Raw genomic sequence first — 22,438 nt, 5'->3', positions numbered from 1 at the left:
TAACCTTTAACATTTTAATGATTCTGTTATACAGACGGGCTTTTCTTTAAAAAAGAAAAAAAAGAATAAACATCCACTGAGCTTGCAAAGCATGCATGAAGATATGTACATTTGCATTAGAACGTTTCCCCGCCCGTCACAGCAGCTTTCGAGAGCAGCGTCCCTTCTGTTCAGTGCACTAAACCCAAATCTCCGAGTGTACATGCTGCACGTTTATGGCTCGTTTTCTTTAACACACAATCCTTCACTCTCGTTTCAAAACAAACAGTATCGTTCACATCTCTATATGTTACCTTAATATTCTTTCATGCACATTTTTAAGACATTGAAGTAATCATAAACATCTCTAAGAGTTTGACTTTCTCTTTCTGCTACAGTCTGGTCTGCAGGCTCAATACCGGCTGAACAATCCTTTCTGTGGCATCCATGAGCTTATTTTCCTTTGCAGTGACTCAACCGAAGCATAAGAAAATGATCACAGAATTATAAGTAAACATTATGCTGGAAATAAGACATTAACACTGTTTTTAAATTGAAAGTGTAAATATATATTTTTTTAAGTGTGATGTAATGTTTTGAATTATGGATGGATACTGATAAGGATGTAGTGATTTATTTCTGATAAATCTCTTGTAAGGTCTCGAGTTCCTTAAAGGTGGAGAAACAAAACTCATACAGTAACCAGAGTTCATGACACTGAAACTTTTAAGTGGCACTTTCCCGGTCGCGGTGAACGTGCAGAAGGCTGATATCAGAACGTGAGCTGCATTTGTGGATATGAACAAATACAAACTAAAATGGCTGAAGGTGTAAGGCAGAAGTTTTCCCCTCAGTAGCACAACGCTGGAGGACCCAAAAATCCCTCCATGTTCAGGATCGGAGATCCTGTGGAGAAAAAAACAGCACATCAGACTAATACTGTGGATACGAATCCTGACTGACGTCTGTCTTTACGTATTCTTACCCTTTTAAGTCACTTGTGTAATGAGCCCTTTTTCAGGTTCGTGTTTATCATCCAGCTCCTCGTCAGAGTCTGAACACGAAAGGGAAATCGGTCAGCGTTTTTATAGAAACACCACAGAAAATGTAGGACGATAAAAGAACGGTGGAGCCAGGATTTTAACTGCCAACCTTCAGATTAGAAGACGACCCCTCTGAACCCGGACGGCTCAGGTATTCATGCCAACTAAATGTATTATCCTTAAAGACATTAATGGCATCTACAACTGCTTAATAGCAGATGATGCCCTTCGCTCTTATTTTGAAAATTCAGCCACTGATAACCAGCCTGACAATTCCCGTCTTGTCAGGTTTCATCATTTTTAAATTTTCTTGTTTATTGACCTGTGTGAAACAACTGAGGCGCGCTTGTCTTAATCGTCTGCAGGAGGCTGCAGGTTCAAAGCAGCTGCAGGAGGCTGGTGTGAGAATAAACCTTCACTTTTAATTCTTCACATTTTACAGAAACGGGAATTATTTTTGTATTTTGTGTTATCGACTGCAGCTCTGCTTCTGCTCTGGAGAGTGTCTGTGTCTGCAAAGGATGGGCCCACCCATTGTATGGAAGGCTCACTGCAGAGGCAGCTGAGTAATTGAATTATTTTCTAAGCAATAAGATGTCTGCAGATGACAAAGCTCCTTTCACTGTGCAGTGAAACAAATACTGAAGGAGCTACGCCACTCATTTCTGGGTGTGAAGTGCAAAGCTGGAAATCTAAAAACTCTAATAATAATAATAATAATAATAATAATGACAATAAAATGAACTGTATATCTTCATATTTTGTGTCTGTACGCTCATTTAAATGGGAATGAAGAGTCAGAATCATCAGACTGAGCAGTCTGAAAGAGCGACAGCTGAAGCGAGTGTGTCGGGTGTGTTTGGGTTTGTCTGATGTCAGTGGGAGGAAACAGACCTGCCAAAGACTCTGGCGGAGAGTAGAACTGCCCATCAGATAAAGGACCTGGACCCAGGAGAGGAGCCCTACTTGTATCTATGATGGACTGATGTCCTGAAACACAGAAGGATGAAGGAAGCAGGAATAACGGCATCAGCAGGACATCAATGAGGTTAGAATAACATAACAGTGGTGAAATAACTTTCATTTATCAGGTGAGTAAAGATTTTGTTCATAGCATATAATTATTAATAATTACCTGTGAAATAACAACAGGAAGCTGATGCATTACACTTTTTACTCTAACATTATTATAAATAATTATAATATTAACTTCTTATCCCATGCTCTTTTATTTTAAATAAAACAACTGAATAAAATTACTCAGTATGTAGCTTTGAATGTTCACCAGCAGGTGGCAGTGTTTCACCAGAGCGCCTGCTGCTGTTCTTTATCGTTTTCTTGTTTCTTTTTCATTCTCCACTCAGAGGCTCTTGAGTCATAGTACTTGTTTTTTCACATTCTTTTGCTAACTTAAAGGAAGGTTTTAAAAGGAGCCTGTAAGGTAAACGATCTGTTGACAGAGATCACAGCAGTGACAGCAGCAGTACTGCAACAGTAATGAAGGCGCCTTTTTTATTATTAGCTCAATTGAGACTCACTGTTTTCGTCTTCGATCTCCTGAGGCAGGACCTTGAAGTCGAGCAGCCACGTTTCTATCCAGGCCAGAACGAAGGAGATGATGGGCAGCAGGTACCCAAAGGCCCCCTGACTCAGCAGCTACACAAGAAACACACACGTCCCAATATGAATATGTAATTCTACACAAAGCATACAAAATCTGACCATTTAAAATTTAGAAGGTGCAAAAACAAATATTTATTATTGTTAAACAGCAGCAATTACAGGTTTTCCTGTACAGGGAGTTTGCTTCACTTCCTTAAATCCTCATACATGTTTGCATCGCCATCGGGGAATATGGAGCAAAGACTGCAGAAGAAAATTAACTCCAACAACAAACTGTCCTCTAAGAGGTTTTTGTGTGTGGACATTGACACCAATACTAAAATAAATAAAGATATTATTAGAAGTAAAAAACTAAAGTCAGTGCAACATTTTTGTTACAAATAATGAAAATATTAGATGTTGTCAGGTTTCTTAGATCAAAGCTTTAAGTACCACCCTGTTTTCTGAGGTGTGTGTGTGTGTGTGTGTGTGTGTGTGTGTGTGTGTGTGTGTGTGTGTGTGTGTGTGTGTGTGTGTGTACACCCACGAGTGCAGACAGGAATTGTAAAGCTTCTTCTTACCTTCGACAAAATGACTTTAGCAATCAGGAAAGCACAGCTGACTGCAGTGGTGATCTGCACAAAGACAGAAAACATCAGAAATGCTCATGCTGTTATTTTTGCTAATATTTTAAAACAGAACCACTTTTACCTGAAAACATCCTCATGTTAATGGTCTTTAACTCTCTAAATATACTGAATATAATGAAGTGAAATGGAAAATCACAGAATCACCCTGTAACAAACACTGATGCCCCCTGATGACATATTTAATGCACAGAAACAAGAATTAGTGCATCCACTTCACTGTGCACCCAACAATGTGAGCTCTTGCTGGGCAGCGCCCTCTGCTGGCGCAATTACAGAAGCACTGTTGTGGCATACAGCCTTAAAACCTACCGCGATGGCCCACCAGTGACGAAGCTTGCAGACAGCGTAGGCCAGGATGAGGACGGCAAACCTGAAAACTGCCAGCAGCTGAGGGAGGGGAGGAAGGTGAAGGTGGCACAGAAGGAGGAGGGAAACAAAAAGGAAGGAAAAAATAGTGAAAAAACCCCCCACATAAAATAAACGATATAAAGTTGATCATTTAAAGAAAAAGAAAGAACCTTACAAAGATGTCGAAGAAGGAGGCGTGGTAGTCGTAGTGCAGGACTTCTTGTTCCAGCCGATTCTGAATGCCGCCGTTCACCTGACAAACACAAACAGCTCATCATGACAAATACTCTGAATGTTAAAGTTAACCCTGACACAACTGAGGCTAAAATGACCTGAGTGAGGCAGTTATATTCTTTGTTACTAGAGGAATATTTTATGTAAGTTTATGCCATCTAAAATAACAATCATAAGTTTTAATACAACACAAAAACATGAGAAGTTGTAAGATTCAAATAAACATTTGGGGTTAGGGCTGTGCGATGACCCAAATCTTATATCCTCATGTAAGACATTTCTCATCCTGATAACGATGTACATGACAAAAAAGGGCTTTTTATGTAAACTCTGTGAACCCGACTTGTGTGAAGTGTTTTCAGCTGGGTGTCGTGTTCCTGGAGCCGAGTGTTTTGACTGGTGCATGAAACTATATGTAACGGCCACCATGTTCTTTGTATTTATTACGTGCTGCGAGGAAAAGCCTGTTCTAACGTTTGAGTCTAAGGTTTATTTTGAGCACCTGACGGCTTTTTTGCTTCTCATCTGTAAACTCTGTCAACAACCTTTCACATGATTCTTGCGTAGGTGGTAGAAGAGGTTTGTCGTGTTTGAGTCTGTGGTGGGAACCGGTTTGCGGCATAATTTCCATAGTAGAGTTTTCTGGTGTGTGTCAGACTTTTCATAACCAAATCAAGTCCATGCTACAGGGGCCGGCCCTCATTAGGAATAAGGTCCTCGTTTTGTTTCGACTAGTCTTTCTGTTTGGAGCTACCTGGTTCTGCCTCATATTCACTGGCCATGCTGGTATTCTCTGCGCCCCGATGGAAAAACGTTGCCGTAAACAGCTTATTTTGGAAACCACGAAACAAACGATAGCGTACAATTTGAAACGATAGTTTTTTCATTTCATCATCAATATATTTCGTCATATCGCACAGCGCTATCTTGGGTCATAAAGGACCTCGCTCGGTGACTTCCTCTTGATTTTATGCCTTAAACTGAGAGCTGGCTTGACAACATCAGCAGTGCATCAGTTCTCTAGAACCAACAGGAAATCTGAGGGTGTTGGTGCTATATTTAAAGTCTCACTTCAATAAAACAGCACTCATATCTGCATGTATTAAAAAAAAGGACATGAAAAATGCAGCGGCACACAGTTTGCAGACCTCAGCTTCACCTTTGCTTTTGATGACCTCAACAGATTTTTACTTTCTGCTCCGCTTCCAAAAATGAAACGCAACTGCATCATTTTCACTCACTGAAACAATCCTGCTCTCATTTACAGCTTTCACCATTTTAGACTCTATTTGCAGATCTCCTTTGATGCCTTTTTTTTTTTTTTTTAAATAATGGGCTCTCCCTCGCTCAATAACACATTTTGCACAATGAGTCACCGCAAGATACATGAAATTAACCACAGGATGCAGAGGTTAAGCTTACAGATCTGCAGCACTCGCATCATTTCCTAAGCACAGCAGCTGAAAATCTTCCACCCCCACCGGCAATGGATGGAAATCATCCGTGAGGCAGAGGAGGACGAGATAGATCAAGAAGAGTAACTTACAGGAACTATAAATAAAGGAAATGTTATTCTTGTTTGAGAAATATCTGAAAGAAAGACAAAGAGTCTCACACTTCAAGTTTCTTATTTCATGTATAAATCCAGAACAGCTGCTCAAATTTCACCTAAAACTCGTGTTCCTGGTTTTGTTCTTCCTCGTCTTCCTCTCAGATTGTTTCCATCCATCGCTGGTGTTGGTACACTCTGATCTGAATTAGCTAACAATATGTATAACTGGAAAATCACTGTGCTGCAGTTGTGTCTGTGAATCTTTGCCGTGAACTGATGTTTCTGTGCATCACTCTGAGAAGCAGTGCAAGTCTGTCATTTTTGCAAAATTAAGAAACAGCAACATGAGGTTAGAAAGATAACGTTTAAAGATATTGTGGTTTTAAGCACTGATAAAATGGTTTAAATGTGTTTGTGAGGTTCTGCAAATATACTTCGAGTAAGGTTGTTTAGCAACTGTGAGAAGCTACAACTCAGACGAAGTCGTGAGTTTTAACATTAAATTCACACAAAAAAAAGACTTTTGCTTCATTTACAGTTAAAGCTAAAAGCTGTCAGCATTAGCTTGTACAGACCTAACAGTGAATAATGTGCTGTCACCTAAACAACAAAATTCAAAACTGAGCTCAATCAAATGTGAAAAATTACCACAGAAATACTGCGTGGGTGAAAAATGAACTTCCTTTTGTTTCAAATGTCTCTGAAATGAATCTCTCTCACACAGTTTCAGATTAGCTCAGTGTGGCTAAGGTTAGCACTGCCAGAGTAAAGCAGCCGATAACCGTTTGACCCGAGAGATGCAAAACCACACTCCATGGTTTGGATCTCTCGGGTCAAACTGTTATCGGCTGCTTTACTCTGGCAATCTACTCACACAGCTGCTCTTTTTCTAGATCAAAGTGATAAAGAAATGCGATCTCTCAATCCCCGCTACAACATCTTAGACTCAATATGAATTGAAATATGAAATAATTCACTTTACCGACTAAAGAGTGCAGCTAGTTGCACACAAAGCTGGGATCAAGATTTCCCTTCATTACTTCTTATACTGGTCTTCGTCACTGTGCTATAATTAATATTTCGATTTATATGAGATGATAATGTACATTTTTATTATCATCCTAAATAGATGTTTGAAAAACTAGGTACATTAAATGAGACTGGAGGATTTCAGCTTTTTGTGTTAGAGGGCTGTGAACTCGACTCCCCTCTGTGATAAACACAGAAGCAAACTAAATGAAAGAGCAGGAACTTGGACTGAAAACACAAAGTACAGGTCTTGCTTGCTAGTTTACTCAGTTTCGTGATCAGCTGCAGTGGCATCATCGGTATGAGTGGAATGAATTGTTAGACAGAAAGTGCCACACTGTTGAAGTCAGTGGCTAAACTCAGCTCTGGAATTTAGCTCTCCAACAACAACACGATCTGCAACATATTCAGAAAGTCTGTATCCAGAGATTCTTTCTAGAACTTCTTTTACGGCGCTTGTACACAAAGAAGCTGCTCCTGACCATCAGAGGGAAGATTAATCAGAGGCCAGAGATTAATAATAACTAATGATTAAATGCAGAGTGGTGTATAAACACCATTGAATTCCAACTGCAGTGCTCTTATGTTGAAGGCTGATTTTTTAAATCAACAAACTGCCAGCAAAAATACAACATCGACATCCTGAGTTGTCTTTGGTTGGCTGGCAGCTCCAACTTAAATCCAGCCTACATACTAATGCACGCCTCATATTTGAGAAGAAACAATCAGGATAGAAAAATGATTGATTACCTAAATAATCCTGTGGTAACAGGATTATTTTGGAGTCCTATGATTTAATGACATAACTGCTTCATCAACATTAGGCAAGAAAAAAGAAGCATATACTTACTATAATAATGTGTCAGTTATTGCACAACCAAGACGTCTCAGATGTGGTTTGTATAAAATAAGTTAGTATTGTAATTATGAGCATAATACTGGTATTAACATGGAGCTAGTCTCCTTATTTTCTGCTACATAGAGATTTTTTGTTGTTACTGACCATTTCTGTTATTTTAGTTTGAAACATTATTAAATCAAAAACACTGTTAAAAACAAAAGATTCATATAAAACCCCCTCAACGTGATCATATGCAGCAAAAGATTTTAATTTGCACCCATTAGTAATGCTGACAGACCTATACTTAGCCTATACTTAGCAGGGTGCGTCACCTTCATCAGTGTCCAAATGTGTTTTTGAGGCAGAAATTGCAAAAAAATGTATCTTTTCATAGCAAAGGTATTAAAGGCAGTAAAGGTATGAACCCTGTCTGAATGTTGGGGTTTTCTCTCCAATACTGTTGGGTCTTTATCTCATAATTATAAAGCACCTTGAGGCCACTTTACTAATGATATATAAAAAAAACTGAACTGAATTAACACTCAGCACTTCTCCTCCAACTAGTCCCACAGCAGCTAGTCAAAACAGAGTAACGTGTTCAGTGCTACAGCTGAGAGGAAGGAAGGAAACTTCTTCACAAAAAAATAAAAAAGTCATCAAACTGTTGAGTAAAAACTGCTCAGGATTAAAGTCATGGATGATGAAACGTTCTCCATTTTGAAAGTGAGCAGGTTTGCAGTGCATTTGCAGGGTGTTCTTCCAGTTACACAAAAGAGAACAAGTCCGTCTCTCGTGGACAGTTATTTTAGTGGCCGAGGTCAAATGGAGCATTCTGGGAATGTGTGCCGCAGTCAAATCACTTCCTCAATCAGCTGCATGACCTCGATCCACTCGTCCAGCATGCAGGCTGTCCTGCTTCTGCTCGACCTTGACACAATTCAGTTCTCCAACTGTAAAAGTTGTTTCTCGGTGCACAACTGCAGGCATTTTACAGTTCCAGAGCGATAAAACACAGTAACCTATCATGACCGAGGACGACTGACAATAATGTAACTGCTTCCTCACGATTAATGGTTAACAGACCTGTTTTTAACAAGTCAGATAAGATAAAATAGTAAAACATGTAAACAGGCAAACTGAGCAGGAACCGTATTAAAATATGTGCACAAGATTAAAAAACTTTTTTTTTTCTGTAGTTCATAAACTCTGTCTGTTTGTGGTATCTAAATGCACCCTTACAGGAATGTGTTTGATAATTCTGCTGACTTTATCCATCTCTTATCGTGATGGCATTTTAGTAACATTTTTTACTAAATGTTCCTTCTGGCTTTTTTCAGATGTGACATTTACAGAAAAAGCAACAACGCTGAGCAACATCTTCAAAAAGGAGAGCGACAGAGTCCACTCGGCTTAATTAATGATTGCTGTCATCTAAGAAGATAAACGTGTTCAGAATAAATTAAAACTCTCAGTCAAACAGTTCAGAGTCCTGGAGGACACAAACACTGCTCCAACATGCTGGACGCTTCAATACTGCAGCACGAGCCTGTAAACTCTCCATTAGTTTAAATCAGCAGACCCTGAGATCACGGTTCAAAGCAGAAAAAACAAAGATCGGCACCCTGCACATACTGCAGCATTTCAGTAACTAAAAACCAGAAAAGTTCCTGCAAGAGCTCCTCCTAAACTGCCACCATGATAAAAGAATAGAAACAAACATATGTTTTTGTTTTTATCTGGATGGGTTAACAACACTGCCGTTGGTTAAAGACAAGAAGTTCTTTCCTTTTAAAACAAAGCATGGATGTAATTTGATAAAGTTAGTTAGCTTTCTAACACTCATCCAGATGTTAGTGGTGGGGCAGTGCTGAGAAAGCACAAATGTTTTGGTTTGGTTAAAATATCCTGTAGCATTAATCTTATTGCATATTTTTTATAGTCCATTTAAATAACTGTGGAGGAGGACAGTCTGGTGCAATCTGGCCGCTGCGTTGTATGACAGCGCACAGATCTAATCAGGTATATCAACGGGTATACCTTTTTAATCCATCTTAAAGGACGTTGCCATCTGCGACTGATTTACTTATGGACAATCCTGTGGCTCTTATTTTGAAAGTTCAGTGTCTATCTGCTCTACCTTTATTCTGTCATCACTACCAGCCGGCTCTCTGGTTATGATGCTATTCTGGGAGTTCTGTAGTTGCTTCTCCAGAGAGTCTCTCATCCAGCTGTCTGACTCCACCTAACTGGACTGAAGCCCTCAACAGAGGCCATCTGCAGAACCTGCACCATGTCAAGAACTGGCTTCTGTACCTCTATATGAAGCTCACCAAGAGCAGAACGAGGATAGCTGCCGCAAACTGATGTGTAAGACGGTGGATTTGGAGCTCAACTGGATGAGAGACTCACTGAAAAAGCAGCTGGTTTTATTACTCAATGATTTGTTGTTACAAAGATAAAAATTGTGAACAGGAAGAAGTAATGGTATTACTTCTCCCTTGTCACAAGAAGTCACCACAGCAGGTAGATGCCTTTCCTGAACCAAACCCAATGGGATAAGCGTCTCCTTCTGGGATCTTTCACCTGGTAGGCGAACCACTGTAAACCACGATACCAACTAAACCACTTGATAGTTTAGTTAAGAAAAAGTCTGTACAGATAAGGAACGTGCATTCTTCACCAGCTTTAAACCTTTGTTCACATGTAATGCTATATTCCACACTTTGCTATCAGTTGTGTACAAATCGGTGGCTACTCATGAGTTCCTCTGAACTTTCATACAACTGAGCTCAACAAACAATAACTGTCAGTCAGCAGAGGAAACTCATTTTTCCTCCAAAGTGATTTAGTGCATCAGAAATCTACGGTGTGTTTATTTTTGTTATTCAGTTCAGTTGTGCGTCAAGCTGACTGCTGTTAATCGTACCGATCAGGCACAAAAGTAAAAGCAGATAGGAATGATACTGTCAATCCGAAAGTCCACCACAAGCTGAAAGAAACAACTCTAAATGCTGTAAAAGAACAATAAATGTTTTTCCACAAAAAAGCAAAACCAAAGGCTCTGAGCCTGGCCTTTTAACGGCTTCACCTACTTTGGAGTTTTTTAAAAACTTCAATACTAGCGTTTTATCTTTCCTGACTTTGTTTAACTTTACTTTTAAATAACCCTTTAATCTCTGGGAAATAATAAAATCATCTTCAGTTTTAGTTTTTTCTTGAGCAAAATACATAGAAGACAGCAGATGCATCCAATAAATTTCTCCCGAGTAGGCTGACCCAGTCAAAAAGGCTCACTGTCTGGTGATATATCTTAATCTCGTGTGGTTTTACATTGCTGTAAAAACTTTATTACTACAGATATCTAATAAAAAAAACAAAACTGCTGTCACAGCCACTACAAACACAGACTTACATTGAGTTCTATGATCCAGAGCATGGTGACGAACAAGAGGTCAAAGGTGACAAAGAGGCAGAAAGTCCTCCTCACATCCGAGATGCATTTCTTCTCTCCGATGTCGTACGGCTCCAATCTCACAGAAACGGCCGGGGAGTTGACAGACCCCATGCCTGTTCTGACAGGGATCTGTGAGTAGCTACCGCTGCTGCTGCCTCCACGTCGGCCTTCCATCGCTGGCCACCCCACCTGGGCAGGGCTGGCCCCACCTACTGGTCAATTTTAGGAAAGAGTCAGAGGTGGAAGATCATTGGAGCTGGAAGCGAGGCTGGTGTTGGTGATGTGGAGTCACTGTGTGGAGGTTAAAAGCATCACTGCATCTGTAGAAAAGAAGATGAAGAAGGTAAAGAAATGGCAATCTCCTCTCAGGGAGTAAACCTCAGCGATTTTCTAAAGCATCTAAGTCTTTGTAGACATAATAAAAATTCTGACAATCGTCTGCTTTTTTTTTGAACAACATAGTAAAGCAGAATAAGCTCCATCAGGCTGTGGATTTACATTGTTGAGTTAGATTTTATAACGATTTGTTCATAATAGAAAGCTTTTAGAGATCTTTGGGCTTTGCAGTGCTAAGAGTGTTTATGTTTCTGGTTTCTGAGAGCAGAGCTAAAAACAAAACAAACAAAAAAAAACAAGCACAACACAAAACCACCAAAATCTAATTCAAACCACTAATCATGCACAAAACCAACCATATATGTGCAAAGTTGTTGATGCTCTCTGTATGGTTGCCACTCAAACTCCTCACCATATCTCAAAGACTGAACCCTTCAGGAGAAACTCATTTCTGCTGCTTGCGTCTGTGATTTCTTCACTACTCAACGTTGCTGAGATCTGGAATGCAGATCGACTAGTAAATCAAAACGTTCACCTTCTGGCTCAGTTCTCCTGTCACCACCACAGTCTAGTGCAACACCTGAGGTGTCGGATGTCAACTTCAAATTGCTCTTTCTCTTATAACTGAGCTTAAATTGGACTTTTCTACTAAAAAAACCCTGTAAAAATCACTGTCACATGACCCAGAAAAAGATTTCAGTTATCATCTAACTTCAATGACTTTTGGACCTCATACCATTAAACACTGTTTACACTGTCTTTGTTTTAAGGAACTGAAACCAGTTGTGCTTTTGCTTTAACTGTCAGCTGCTGTGATACACAGAAAGAAAAAGGCAGGATGGAAACGTGATTTGTACAGTCTGGTCCCAGCAGGTTTTCTCTGGTGATGTGGTTTCACAGTCTTGTGACTTTCATGTTTTACATGAATTAGTCTTTTTGGTTCACAAAATGCATCTATTTTAGGGCTTTAGTCAGGTTTAAATGACTGTTAATTACCTGAAAAATAAATCTGTTAAAAGAACCATTCAGTCACTTTGTAATGGGACGTATCTTCAGCACAATCGTATGTGCTGTGCACCTGAAACTAATATCGTTCACCATTTGGCGCTTCCTTCTCACATGCCAGAGAGCTATTACAGTTACACCGCAGATGGTGTCTAAAACAATTTAACCCTCAACTTCCTAGCAGTTGCATCATTACATTATTTCAGCATTTGCAGTTATTCCAACTGTTTTATTAATCCTTAACATACTTTTCATTTACTTGTTCAACTTTACAAACTTTACCCAGTATTTTCCACATAAATCAGCTAGCACCAACATTAAAACCCAATTACATTTGCCACGCTGCAATGGATCCTGGTTTTTATGTGGATGTTGTTTTCACACAGACTGCCCTACTTAATTATTACAGCCAAATTACACCTCCCATATGGCAATGGCACTCCCTGACGGCTGCAGCTTCCCTTGGAAGTCTAATGCGTCAGACCGGAGCTTAATTACTCAGGAACAACAACAACAAAAAAAAGATAAATCCACATATATATCCACATATATATTAGCGTCTGAGTTGCAAGGGCCAGCAGTCAAAGCAATTTTAAATTACAATTTATTTAAACATATGGGATCCCAGCACCACCCTCTCCCCAGCCACCTACTCCACCTCTTCCAAAGTGAAGGTGTGGTATCAGGGTGCTCAGCCCCGCCGTGAGATGTAATGTCTCCAGCACGTCCTGGGTCTGCACCAGCTTACAAAACAAAGAAACAGATTAGAGCTGGGGACCTATCGCTGTTCTAAATGTCTTTGAGTGGTTACAATTTCCACTGCTTCAAATCTGTTAACTAACAAGTTTTCATTTAAATATGTGTATGAGACTCCAACGTATTTACAAGTAGTAACCTCCAGGTCTGAAAAATTAATCCAGAATGGAAGTGCAAACAACTAACAGGAGCAGTTCCTCTGAAAGACACCAAGGCTGGTGCCAATTCCCGCAGTTAGAGCAACAAATACTGAGGCAGCAGTTTGAACAGGCTTGCCAAAGCTGGACACAGCGGAAGATTGAAAAGATGTTGCTGGTCTGATGACTGCTGTGACATTCAAATGGTAGGGTTAGAATTTGGTGTAAACGACATAAAAGAATGAACATCTTGCCTTGTATTAACATTTCAAGTTGCTCATAGCGGTGTGAGAGTGTGGAGAATATTTTCTAGGCATACTTTGAGCCAATTAGTACCAGCTTAGCATTGTTTAACCACCACAGCCCAGCTAATGCCGACCATGTCTATCACTTTATAACCACACTGTACCCATCTTTTGATGGCTGCTTCCAGCTCAAATCATCTCAAACTGGTTTCTTGAACATGAAGATGAGTTCACTGTACTCCACTAGAGCATCTTTGGGATGAGGTGGAACGGCAGATTCAAGTCAACAATTAATGAACATGACTTCATGACGCAGTTCTGTCAGCAACAGGGGTCATACCTGCTATAAACAAGGTGTACCTAACAAAGTGACCAGTAATTGCATATATGCTGTTATGATGGATGTTTATAATAAATATTAACTGAGAGAGAAAAGATACACCAAAGCTACTCTAGGGTAATAACAAAACGAGGGAAATTAACAAACTACATCTAACTGTTTTGGATTCAGAACAAATATTTTCAGCCTTTTATGAGGATTAAAATTTAATTATGGATTTATTTTGGCAGCTTGAACTAGTTAAAGAAGATGCTGCCTATCCTGACATTTACATGAAAAGTCAAAACTACTATTTAAGCACAATGACGACAGACTCCAGGCAGACAATCCTGTAAAACATGGAAATATGAAGCATCTCTGATGGCTCAACACAGTAAGAAGAAGGGATGGAAATGATGTATAACTAGGGTGAGTTATAACAATGACAAACCCTGGTTTACTCCTAAACTCAAAAAGCTGTGGCTGGAAAAGAGAAAGGCGTTCAGAAGCGGAGACAGGGACTGCTACAGAGAGGCCAAGTACAGGTTCACTAAAGTAGTGGACATTGCTAAACATCAGCACTCTGAGAAGATGCAGCAGCAGATCTCAGAGAATGACTCGGCCTCTGTGTGGAAAGGTTTTAGGAATATCACCAACTACAAGCCTAAAACCCCCCACTCCACTGATGACTTGCTCTTGGCCAACACCCTTAACGACTTTTACTGCCGTTTTGACGAGCCATCAGGCAGCCTTCACACCTCCAACGGCCCCAACAATAGAGGCACTTTGGACACTCATTCCCCCACCTCTCCCCCCTCCATAGAGCCATCACCACCTTCAAACTGTTCACCTACAACACCCCCCTCCTCACCCCACACAAAAGAGGATTTCACACCACCTCCTCCCACCACAACTCTTCATATTCATGAAGCAGATGTGAGGAAGCAGTTTAAGAGTCTGAATGCTCGAAAAGCTCCCGGCCCAGACGGTGTGTCTCCTGCCACCCTCAGACACTGTGCAAACAAGCTGGCCCCAGTGTTTTCTGGCATTTTCAACTCCTCACTGCAGGCACGTCATGTGCCTGCCTGCTTCAAGTCCTCCACCATAATCCCTGTCCCCAAGAAACCTAGGATCACTGGACTAAATGACTACAGACCCGTGGCTCTGACATCTGTGGTCATGAAGTCATTTGAGCGCCTAGTTCTCTCCCATCTCAAGACCCTCACGGCCCCCCTCCTGGACCCCCTGCAGTTTGCATACAGAGCCAACAGGTCTGTAGACGACGCCATCAACATGGCCCTACACTTCATCCTGCAGCATCTGGACTCCCCAGGAACCTACGCCAGGATCCTGTTTGTGGACTTCAGCTCTGCCTTCAACACCATCCTTCCAGACCATCTCCGAGGCAAGCTTTCCCAGATGAATGTGCCTGATCCCATCTGCCGGTGGATCACTGACTTCCTGACGGACAGGAAGCAGCATGTGAGGCTGGGAAAGAATGTCTCGGACTCCCGGACCATCAGCACCGGCTCCCCTCAGGGCTGTGTTCTTTCTCCTCTGCTCTTCTCCCTGTACACCAGCTGCTGCACCTCCACCCACCAGTCTGTCAAGCTAATCAAGTTTGCAGATGACACCACCGTTATCGGACTCATCTCGGACGGGGATGAGTCTGCCTACAGGAGGGAGGTTGAACGTCTGGTGTCCTGGTGCAGCCACAACAACCTGGTGCTGAATGCCCAGAAGACAGTGGAGATTATTGTGGACTTCAGGAAGCACACAGCCCCACTCACCCCCATCATCCTGACTGACACCCCCATCACCTCTGTGGACTCGTTCCGCTTCCTGGGTACCACCATCACCCAGGACCTGAAGTGGGAGCCCACCATCACTTCCGTCATTAAGAAAGCCCAGCAGAGGATGTACTTCCTGAGGCAGCTGAAGAAATTCAACCTGCCAACACGGACGATGATGCAATCCTACACTGCAATCATCGAGTCCATCCTCACCTCCTCCATCACTGTGTGGTACGCTGGAGCCACTATCAGGGACAAACAGAGACTGCAGCGTGTTGTGCGCTCTGCTGAGAAGGTGATTGGCTGCAGACTCCCATCTCTGCAGGACCTGTACACCTCCAGGACACTGCGGCGTGCAGCTCGGATCTCAGCTGACCCTTCTCACCCTGGACACAGTCTGTTTGACCTGCTCCCCTCAGGCAGGAGGCTCCGGTCCATTCGCACCAGAACCTCTCGCCATAAGAACAGTTTCTTCCCCTCTGCTGTCGGACACATGAACAATAACCGTATGACTGTTCCCACCACTAACACATGACCCTACGCTGTGTTCACTGCATCATTCCATGTTTGGCACTGATCACCACCTGCACTCATGTATATATCATGTATATATCTATCCACTTAGCACTTTTAATTCTTATTTTTATATTTTTATGACAGTATGTTTGCACTGAAGCACCGCAGCAATTTCCTAATGTTGTAAACCTGCTCAACATTTGGCAATAAAACCCTTTCTGATTCTGATTCTGATTGAATACTGGAATCAGGGGCGGAGCGTGGGGGTGGCTTACTGGGCTTAAGCCCGGGTTGTTTTGTCAGAAGCCCGGGGTCTTTTGGAGTGTAATTTTTTTTCATAGTTAGATGCCTGGCTGACAACTGTATAAAACAAAAAGTACACACAATATTCGAAGCACATAGTGCACACTGTGGGAATTTACGACTGTGCGTGAATCCCCCCTGATATTGGTATGATCCGAGCTCAGGCACTAAGCGACTGAGCGAGGGGGCGGGGCAGCTGCTGCCTGTGTGCGCTGTTGGAGAAACGGAGCCAGCCATACTAAGGAGAGCTTAAGTTTGACCAGGTACCAAAGCAAATCATTCGTACCGTACAAATAATGTAAATATGACGGTGAATCACGAAAGATTGATATCAAACTGATCACTTGACCAATATTACGTTACTTGCTCTTCAAGTGAATCAACAAATGGCGAAATGAAAAGCCGAACAAATGCTATTTTTTAGAGTCTTAGCTTACGTGTGTTTATTTCATATTTTCAGTTCTTACCCTCCCCGACTAAATCGGTTTCAGTTATGTACTGAAATATAAGAATGGACATTAGAGGCTTCTTTCAAAGAAAAAACTCAGGTAAATGTTATCTTATATATTATGCTTCGTATGTTGTTCAGTATATTTCTATGCAAAACAAGAGGGATTTCAGTACAAAGCAGGATATTCACATTTGTAACCAGATATTTACATACACTTTATGGAAAATACAAGAACATTTTTTTACTGTACAACATCAATTTAGAGTAAACTTGTTTGGGATAAATATTGAAACATCTTTTGAATTAGTTAAATGTCAGAATAAAGAGAGACAGAGCTGTCTATTTTTATCACTTTCATCAAATTTAGGAGTACATGTACACTAAGTTTGTTAATTAATAAGAAAACTGCAGACGATTCCATTCTGAGCTGAAGAAGCTTCTGATAGGTTCGTAGAGTCCATGTGAGTAAATTGGTGGCACACCTGTGGATGCATATAAGGCAAAACACAGAGCCTGTTTCTTTGAAATGGGAAAATCAAGAGATGTCAACCAAAACACCAGGAAAAGAACTGTGGAGCTCCATAAGTGTGGCTCAAGTTTGAATACAATTTGGTGCCATTTAAAATTAAGAAATACAGATAGTTTCTCACTTTACTCTTAAAGTTAACAAATATGTTTTTTATATTTATCAATCTAAAAAAATAAACATTTAGTCTGATTTGATGTTACAATTTAAAAAAGTGTTTTTATCTGAAGAGTACATAAATATCTGGTTTCAACTGTATATTTGATGATTGTCAGCACAGAGAGGGAGAGAGAGGTGAATGAGGACAGAACAGAGATGAACAAGAGCAGGTGAGACACATGTGTTAGTCAAATGGTTGTTTACCAAAAGTATCAGCGTATCACAGGTCCTCATGTATCTTGTACCTAGTGTTTCTTTTTAGGTTTGTTATTTTTCAAATTCTATATTAAGTTATGCAGGCTTGTTTGCACAACAAGGCTAAATAGTGGACTTTGGTAGAATTAAAAAATAAGTGTAGTGCAGGTCTATGATGATTTTTAGTGCTACTATCATCTAGTTCTGATTCTGGTTCTGTCTTGGTTAAGTCCTCAGTAGTCCTGATTTTGAACTGTTGTAGTCCTGTTTTAATTCTGGATCAGTTCTGGGTCTGGTTGAATTGGGGTTTAGTCCCTGTGTCTTGATACAGCCCCGACTTTGTTCTGCCTTGCTGCTTAATTTAAAAAAAAACTAGTTTAAGGTGTCCTGTATATGTGATATATTTTTTTCCTATATGAAGTCATTCTTTTTTTAACAAAACTCAAAACAGAGCCTATTAATCTTTCAGTCATTTCTAAAATAATAATCCCACATGCATACTACCCTTTAGGTCTAAGCCCCGGGTGTTTCAAATATCTGGCTCCGCCTCTGACTGGAATCAGTGTTTTAAGCTGTGATGTAATAAACTAGTGCTGGGAAAATGAAAAAGAAAGAAGACAAATGTTTCCCTTTTGTGTTTTCCCGATTATGTGTCCGATATTTAAAAAACAACAACTATCTATCATGTACAAACTCTTAACAGGAATAAACCTGAAACCAATTGTTCTGCTGGGGAAGTTTCGTAAGTGGTACGAAGTTTAAAAAAACAACATTCACCTGAGGGAGGCCCCCAGGAGCTCAGGTCTGACTGGTTTCAGTGACCAGAAACTGGAATGTACGGTGAGCAAACTGTGTTAAAATGCAGTGACTGATAAAAGACGGATGAGCCCCATCACCATCACAATTAGTTGATCAATATTCTCAATAATATAACAAAAGGCTTTCTTACAGACTGTATTATAATACAAATACAAACCACACATGGATTATTGCATGGTCCTGAAGCCAGCAGCACCCTTGGTCATGAGATTGGTTTTAAATGTTTGCTGTATTATTGTTTTTAAATCATTGGAGTATACAGATTTTAAAAGTGTTTTATGATTACAATAGTTTGTAAAGTAGCAGAAGTATTCACACATCACAGTGACGGAGGTTAAAGGTTAATTATCAACCTTCTGTGGAGGAAATAAGGTGCTTGTTGTGCACTACGTTCAACATTTTCCTAATGTACCTTCAAACAGCTAATACCGCTTGAGCATTCCTGTCTGTGCCTAATGTCGAGTCATAGTCATGTAGTTTCTCTTTTCAAGTTCTTCTTGATGAAAATCACACTTTAACCTTTGACTTTCATAAATGATGTGACAGACTTAACACCATGTTAAGTCTATTTGGCAAATTCTGATCAATTATGAAGGATTATCCAGAATATTCTGACCGGCTACCTTTGATAACGCAGAAACAGAACTCTTGAGTTGTGGTATCAGGGTGCTCAGCCCACAGATATTGAACTTCACATACCCCATCTGCCTCCATTTGGGACTGCAATGGCCTTAAAAGCCCTACACATATCTTCCCTACTTAAGTGCAGCCTTTTTTCTAATGGAATTACAATATCGGCATCTGGTCTCTGACTTCTCATCAATTGTGTGGGCGTCCTTTAGAGGACATTTCATCGGAATAAAGGCAAATACGGTGGTGCCTTTATCTGCAGAAATATGTTGCCTGTAGCCAGTGGGTGGGGCACCACATGCTCGCTCTCACTGTTAGATTGGATAGAAAAGTCTGCAGCAGGACAAGCGAATATTAATGACGTTTCTGAGTGTTTCGATTCCATCAAGAACAAAAACAAATCTTAGCTAACCAACACTCACTGGGTTTTAGTGGATTACTATATTTCACAGAAATATTACAGAAACAGTTTCTTTGGTACAATAATCCAGCTGTGCAGAAATCAGGGAGTCGGGAAGAAGCAGCTCATTAAATTCTGTGCTTGTTTAAGACTGAAGCACATATTATATCATCATAATACCAGAGCTGAACTGGATGACTCATTCCTCATTAAATTACTTCAGATGTTATTTAAAAAATATATATATTTTATGGAAGTAAAGCTGCTTGTGCTGCCACCTAAAGCAATCATAACGTGGCCTCAAATGTTAAAGTAACCTTATGAGCAGGAACTGATATAAGAGACTATCAGTTATGGAGACAAAGATAAAGACAAAAAAAACAAAAAAACAACTGTATTAAATTAAATAAGCAAACTGATATGAATGAACCTTACATTTAGATAATACAAATCATCAGCAAGAATAATAAAAAACAAGCAAAAACAAATAATAAAACAAATCTCAGCTAACGTGGAAGCTACACTGCAAGGTGGTCTGTTTAATAAATAAAATGTGACAGGTCACATACAGGACCATTAACATCTCTGTAAACAGAACTCAGCTCCCACAAAGCTCCAAATGAAGAAAAACTGCATCTGCATGCAGAGAACTGTTTGTGGAGACATCCAGCATATCGACGCACAGTGAGTGAATGATGAAGAACAAACCATAGCGAGGGGCAGGGCTACTACACTGCATTGTGTCCATCAGGTAAAAAAAGAAAAGAAATCTGTTGGCTAATCTACACCATATCAATAACAGCTTCCTTAAGGTTTTAAAATGCACTGCAGCTGCATTTTAAAACATATCTACAAGCAATGCCAAAGAAACACACAGGTATGAGTACAGAGGTACTATGAAGGTAGCTCACTTCTTACTGGAGTATATCACCATAGTGACTTAAACTGTAGAGCAAACCTGCTTCAGAGCAGGTTGTGTTTGAGATTACGGATCAACAAGTATGAAATCACCACTTAGCTACCAATCAGTTCTCTGGAAAACTGCTTTACAACAAGTACCTGAAAGATCCCTTTGGACTGCTGTGCCATGGATAGCGGGAGGATCTTTCCATTGATGAGCATCAGTAGTCTAATCAGTTTAGATTCTTAAATTCGACTTCATTCTTTGACTTTTCCCATTTGTCTGCAGAACAATTTCACAACATTTTGAATTCCTCTATAAACATTAATCTCGTTTTTTTCTTTTGTCTGCAACACTTGTCCCTAGCATGTCCTCGTCCATGACAGCATTTAATCTTATCTGAGCAATTCCTCTTGGTCTCCTGTATCACTGCTCATCATTCGACATGCTTTTCCCAGTATATCCACGGCCATTTTTGTATTTATGCTTGTATTTTCTCCCAGACTGGTAAACATCAACAGAGCTCAGCAAAAGAACTTTTAGTTCCTATTTGAACTTTATTAATACAAGTGTTTAACCTTTTCATGTTTATAGTTTTATCTTTCTTTGTAAAGTCAGCTGTTCTGCTGCTCTGTATGTGATTGGTCAGATGCCCCCAACGCCACCCCTTTCATGTAAACAGGCTAGTAGCTAAAATGGGAAACCCTGATTTACCTTATAGAGTTGATAACTAGCGTCATGTGATCACTTAGCCTGATTGACAATGTTGGGATAAGTTAATCAAGATAACAGAAAGATTTCTTGAGTATGATGAACAATGAATTTAACTCCTAAATGTGACTTCCTAACACAGAATGTGATGACGTCATACGCTTTGTACTTTGATGTGTGGTGATTGGAAGTGTCTGTGTGGTGCAGCCTGGACAGACCAGACCAGCTGCACCACACAGACACTTCAAACCTCACCCGAGGACAAAAAGCACAAGAACAACAACAAAAAAAGAAAGAAAACAAACCTTAGAAACATGCAGGGTTACAGGAGAAGCCAGTCGTGCAGAGGTGAGCCTGTGCGAGTCTGAATTTAACTCCTATTTATGACTTCCTACCAAAGAATGATGATGGGAGAATTTCGATTTATTTATTAACAGATTTATTACGCATTAGTTTTATGGGTCTGTTCCACTTAAGGTCAGATTGGTGTCTATGAACCAAAATGAGTTTCACACCAATGATCTAAACTCATGTCTTGCTCTCAAGGCCTGATTTTATTTTAGTAGTGGGTCTAAAATGAGGAACCACGAGTCCAGATTCTGCTGCTACTTTGACCGTCACAGGGAGTCACCTGCGCCTGTTTGGCAACTTAAAATTCCCGATCAGAGACCGAAAGCGTACCGCAAACACCTGCCTAAAGAGGAGGAAATGAGACCAACAAAACCCGCAGCAACACGGCGCCGGGGTATTTAGCACAAATATATGCCATTAAACCAGAAAAATAACAAAATGAACGAGGTGAAATAAAACGAAACAAACACTCACGGTACATCTGCACGAAGCCATAGCAAACCCGAGCGGTTCCTTTGAAAGCTAGCTAGCCATTTTGTTAGCTTAAATTCGTTTACTAAAACCCGGTTTTTAAATTCGACCTCCTACAACTTACCTCTAAAACTCGCTGTTTCGGGTGTTGTTGTTTTTTTAATATGCTGTCATCCAGATGACTTCAGCGGGGAGAGATCAACCCCAGTAGAGCGGACAGCTCATCTGTTTCCTCCTTGTCTGGTCGGACAGGATGGAGTAGCTGCATTAAAATAAACTCCCGCGAAGGACTCTGGGAGATGTAGTATGCAGCTGGACCAACAGCTGAGCGCGGACAGAGTGGTCCCCCTGGCGGCTGTTACTGCATAACTACACACAAAGTGCTTTCCATATCAAAATAATTACAGTTTTCTTGGTTATTATCATAATTATAATTTAGTTTTAAGCTTTTTTTTCCAGTTCAGTTCATTTGCAGAGAGACTTTGCTTTTCAGTTTAGTTCCTATTTGAAAATGTTCCGTATTTGTTTAGTTTTATTTATTCACGTTATCAAATGCAATGACTTAATTTAGCTTGTCGGTTTCTATTTATTTATTAATGTAAAAAATGTTCAGTTTTATTCGCTTTTTAATACTCTTAGTGTTATTATTATTTATTATTTTATTTATTTATTTACTTTTACA

The 22,438-nt window shown here is 40.3% G+C and overlaps 1 protein-coding gene across 2 annotated transcripts; it reads right to left on the bottom strand.

The window, feature by feature from the left end:
- Positions 1 to 22,033, bottom strand: stard3nl (STARD3 N-terminal like). 2 transcript variants are annotated; one of them, XM_086273136.1, is made up of 9 exons: positions 21,881 to 22,033; positions 10,691 to 11,052; positions 3,798 to 3,875; positions 3,584 to 3,661; positions 3,206 to 3,259; positions 2,561 to 2,678; positions 1,917 to 2,012; positions 965 to 1,033; positions 1 to 885 (listed from the first exon to the last, which is right to left on the bottom strand). In XM_086273136.1, the coding sequence occupies exons 2-8, from the start codon at positions 10,904 to 10,906 to the stop codon at positions 969 to 971; spliced, it is 705 nt and encodes a 234-aa protein (XP_086129262.1). In that variant the 5' UTR covers positions 10,907 to 11,052; positions 21,881 to 22,033; the 3' UTR covers positions 1 to 885; positions 965 to 968. The 2 variants fall into 2 exon arrangements, with proteins under 2 accessions (XP_086129262.1, XP_086129263.1); XM_086273137.1 differs by having other exon boundaries at positions 1 to 889; positions 970 to 1,033.
- Between the last annotated feature and the right edge of the window lie 405 nt (positions 22,034 to 22,438).

This window comes from Aulonocara sp. 'chitande type north' Nkhata Bay, linkage group LG18 (assembly GCF_057382095.1).
Source record: "Aulonocara sp. 'chitande type north' Nkhata Bay isolate Kocher_YH1m ecotype deep benthic linkage group LG18, A_spYH_male_GT1.1, whole genome shotgun sequence".
In the NCBI taxonomy this organism is placed as follows: Eukaryota; Metazoa; Chordata; class Actinopteri; order Cichliformes; family Cichlidae; genus Aulonocara; species Aulonocara sp. 'chitande type north' Nkhata Bay.
This window is presented reverse-complemented; position numbering and strand designations above follow the sequence as displayed.

Excerpts from the sequence above, each read along its gene's own strand:
- stard3nl (XM_086273136.1), bottom strand. The coding sequence starts at position 10,906 with ATGGAAGGCCGACGTGGAGGCAGCAGCAGCGGTAGCTACTCACAGATC. Across the intron at positions 3,662-3,797 it reads CCTCCTTCTTCGACATCTTT|CTGCTGGCAGTTTTCAGGTT; the intron begins GTAAGGTTCTTT and ends CCCCTCCCTCAG. Across the intron at positions 2,679-3,205 it reads CTAAAGTCATTTTGTCGAAG|CTGCTGAGTCAGGGGGCCTT; the intron begins GTAAGAAGAAGC and ends TTTCTTGTGTAG.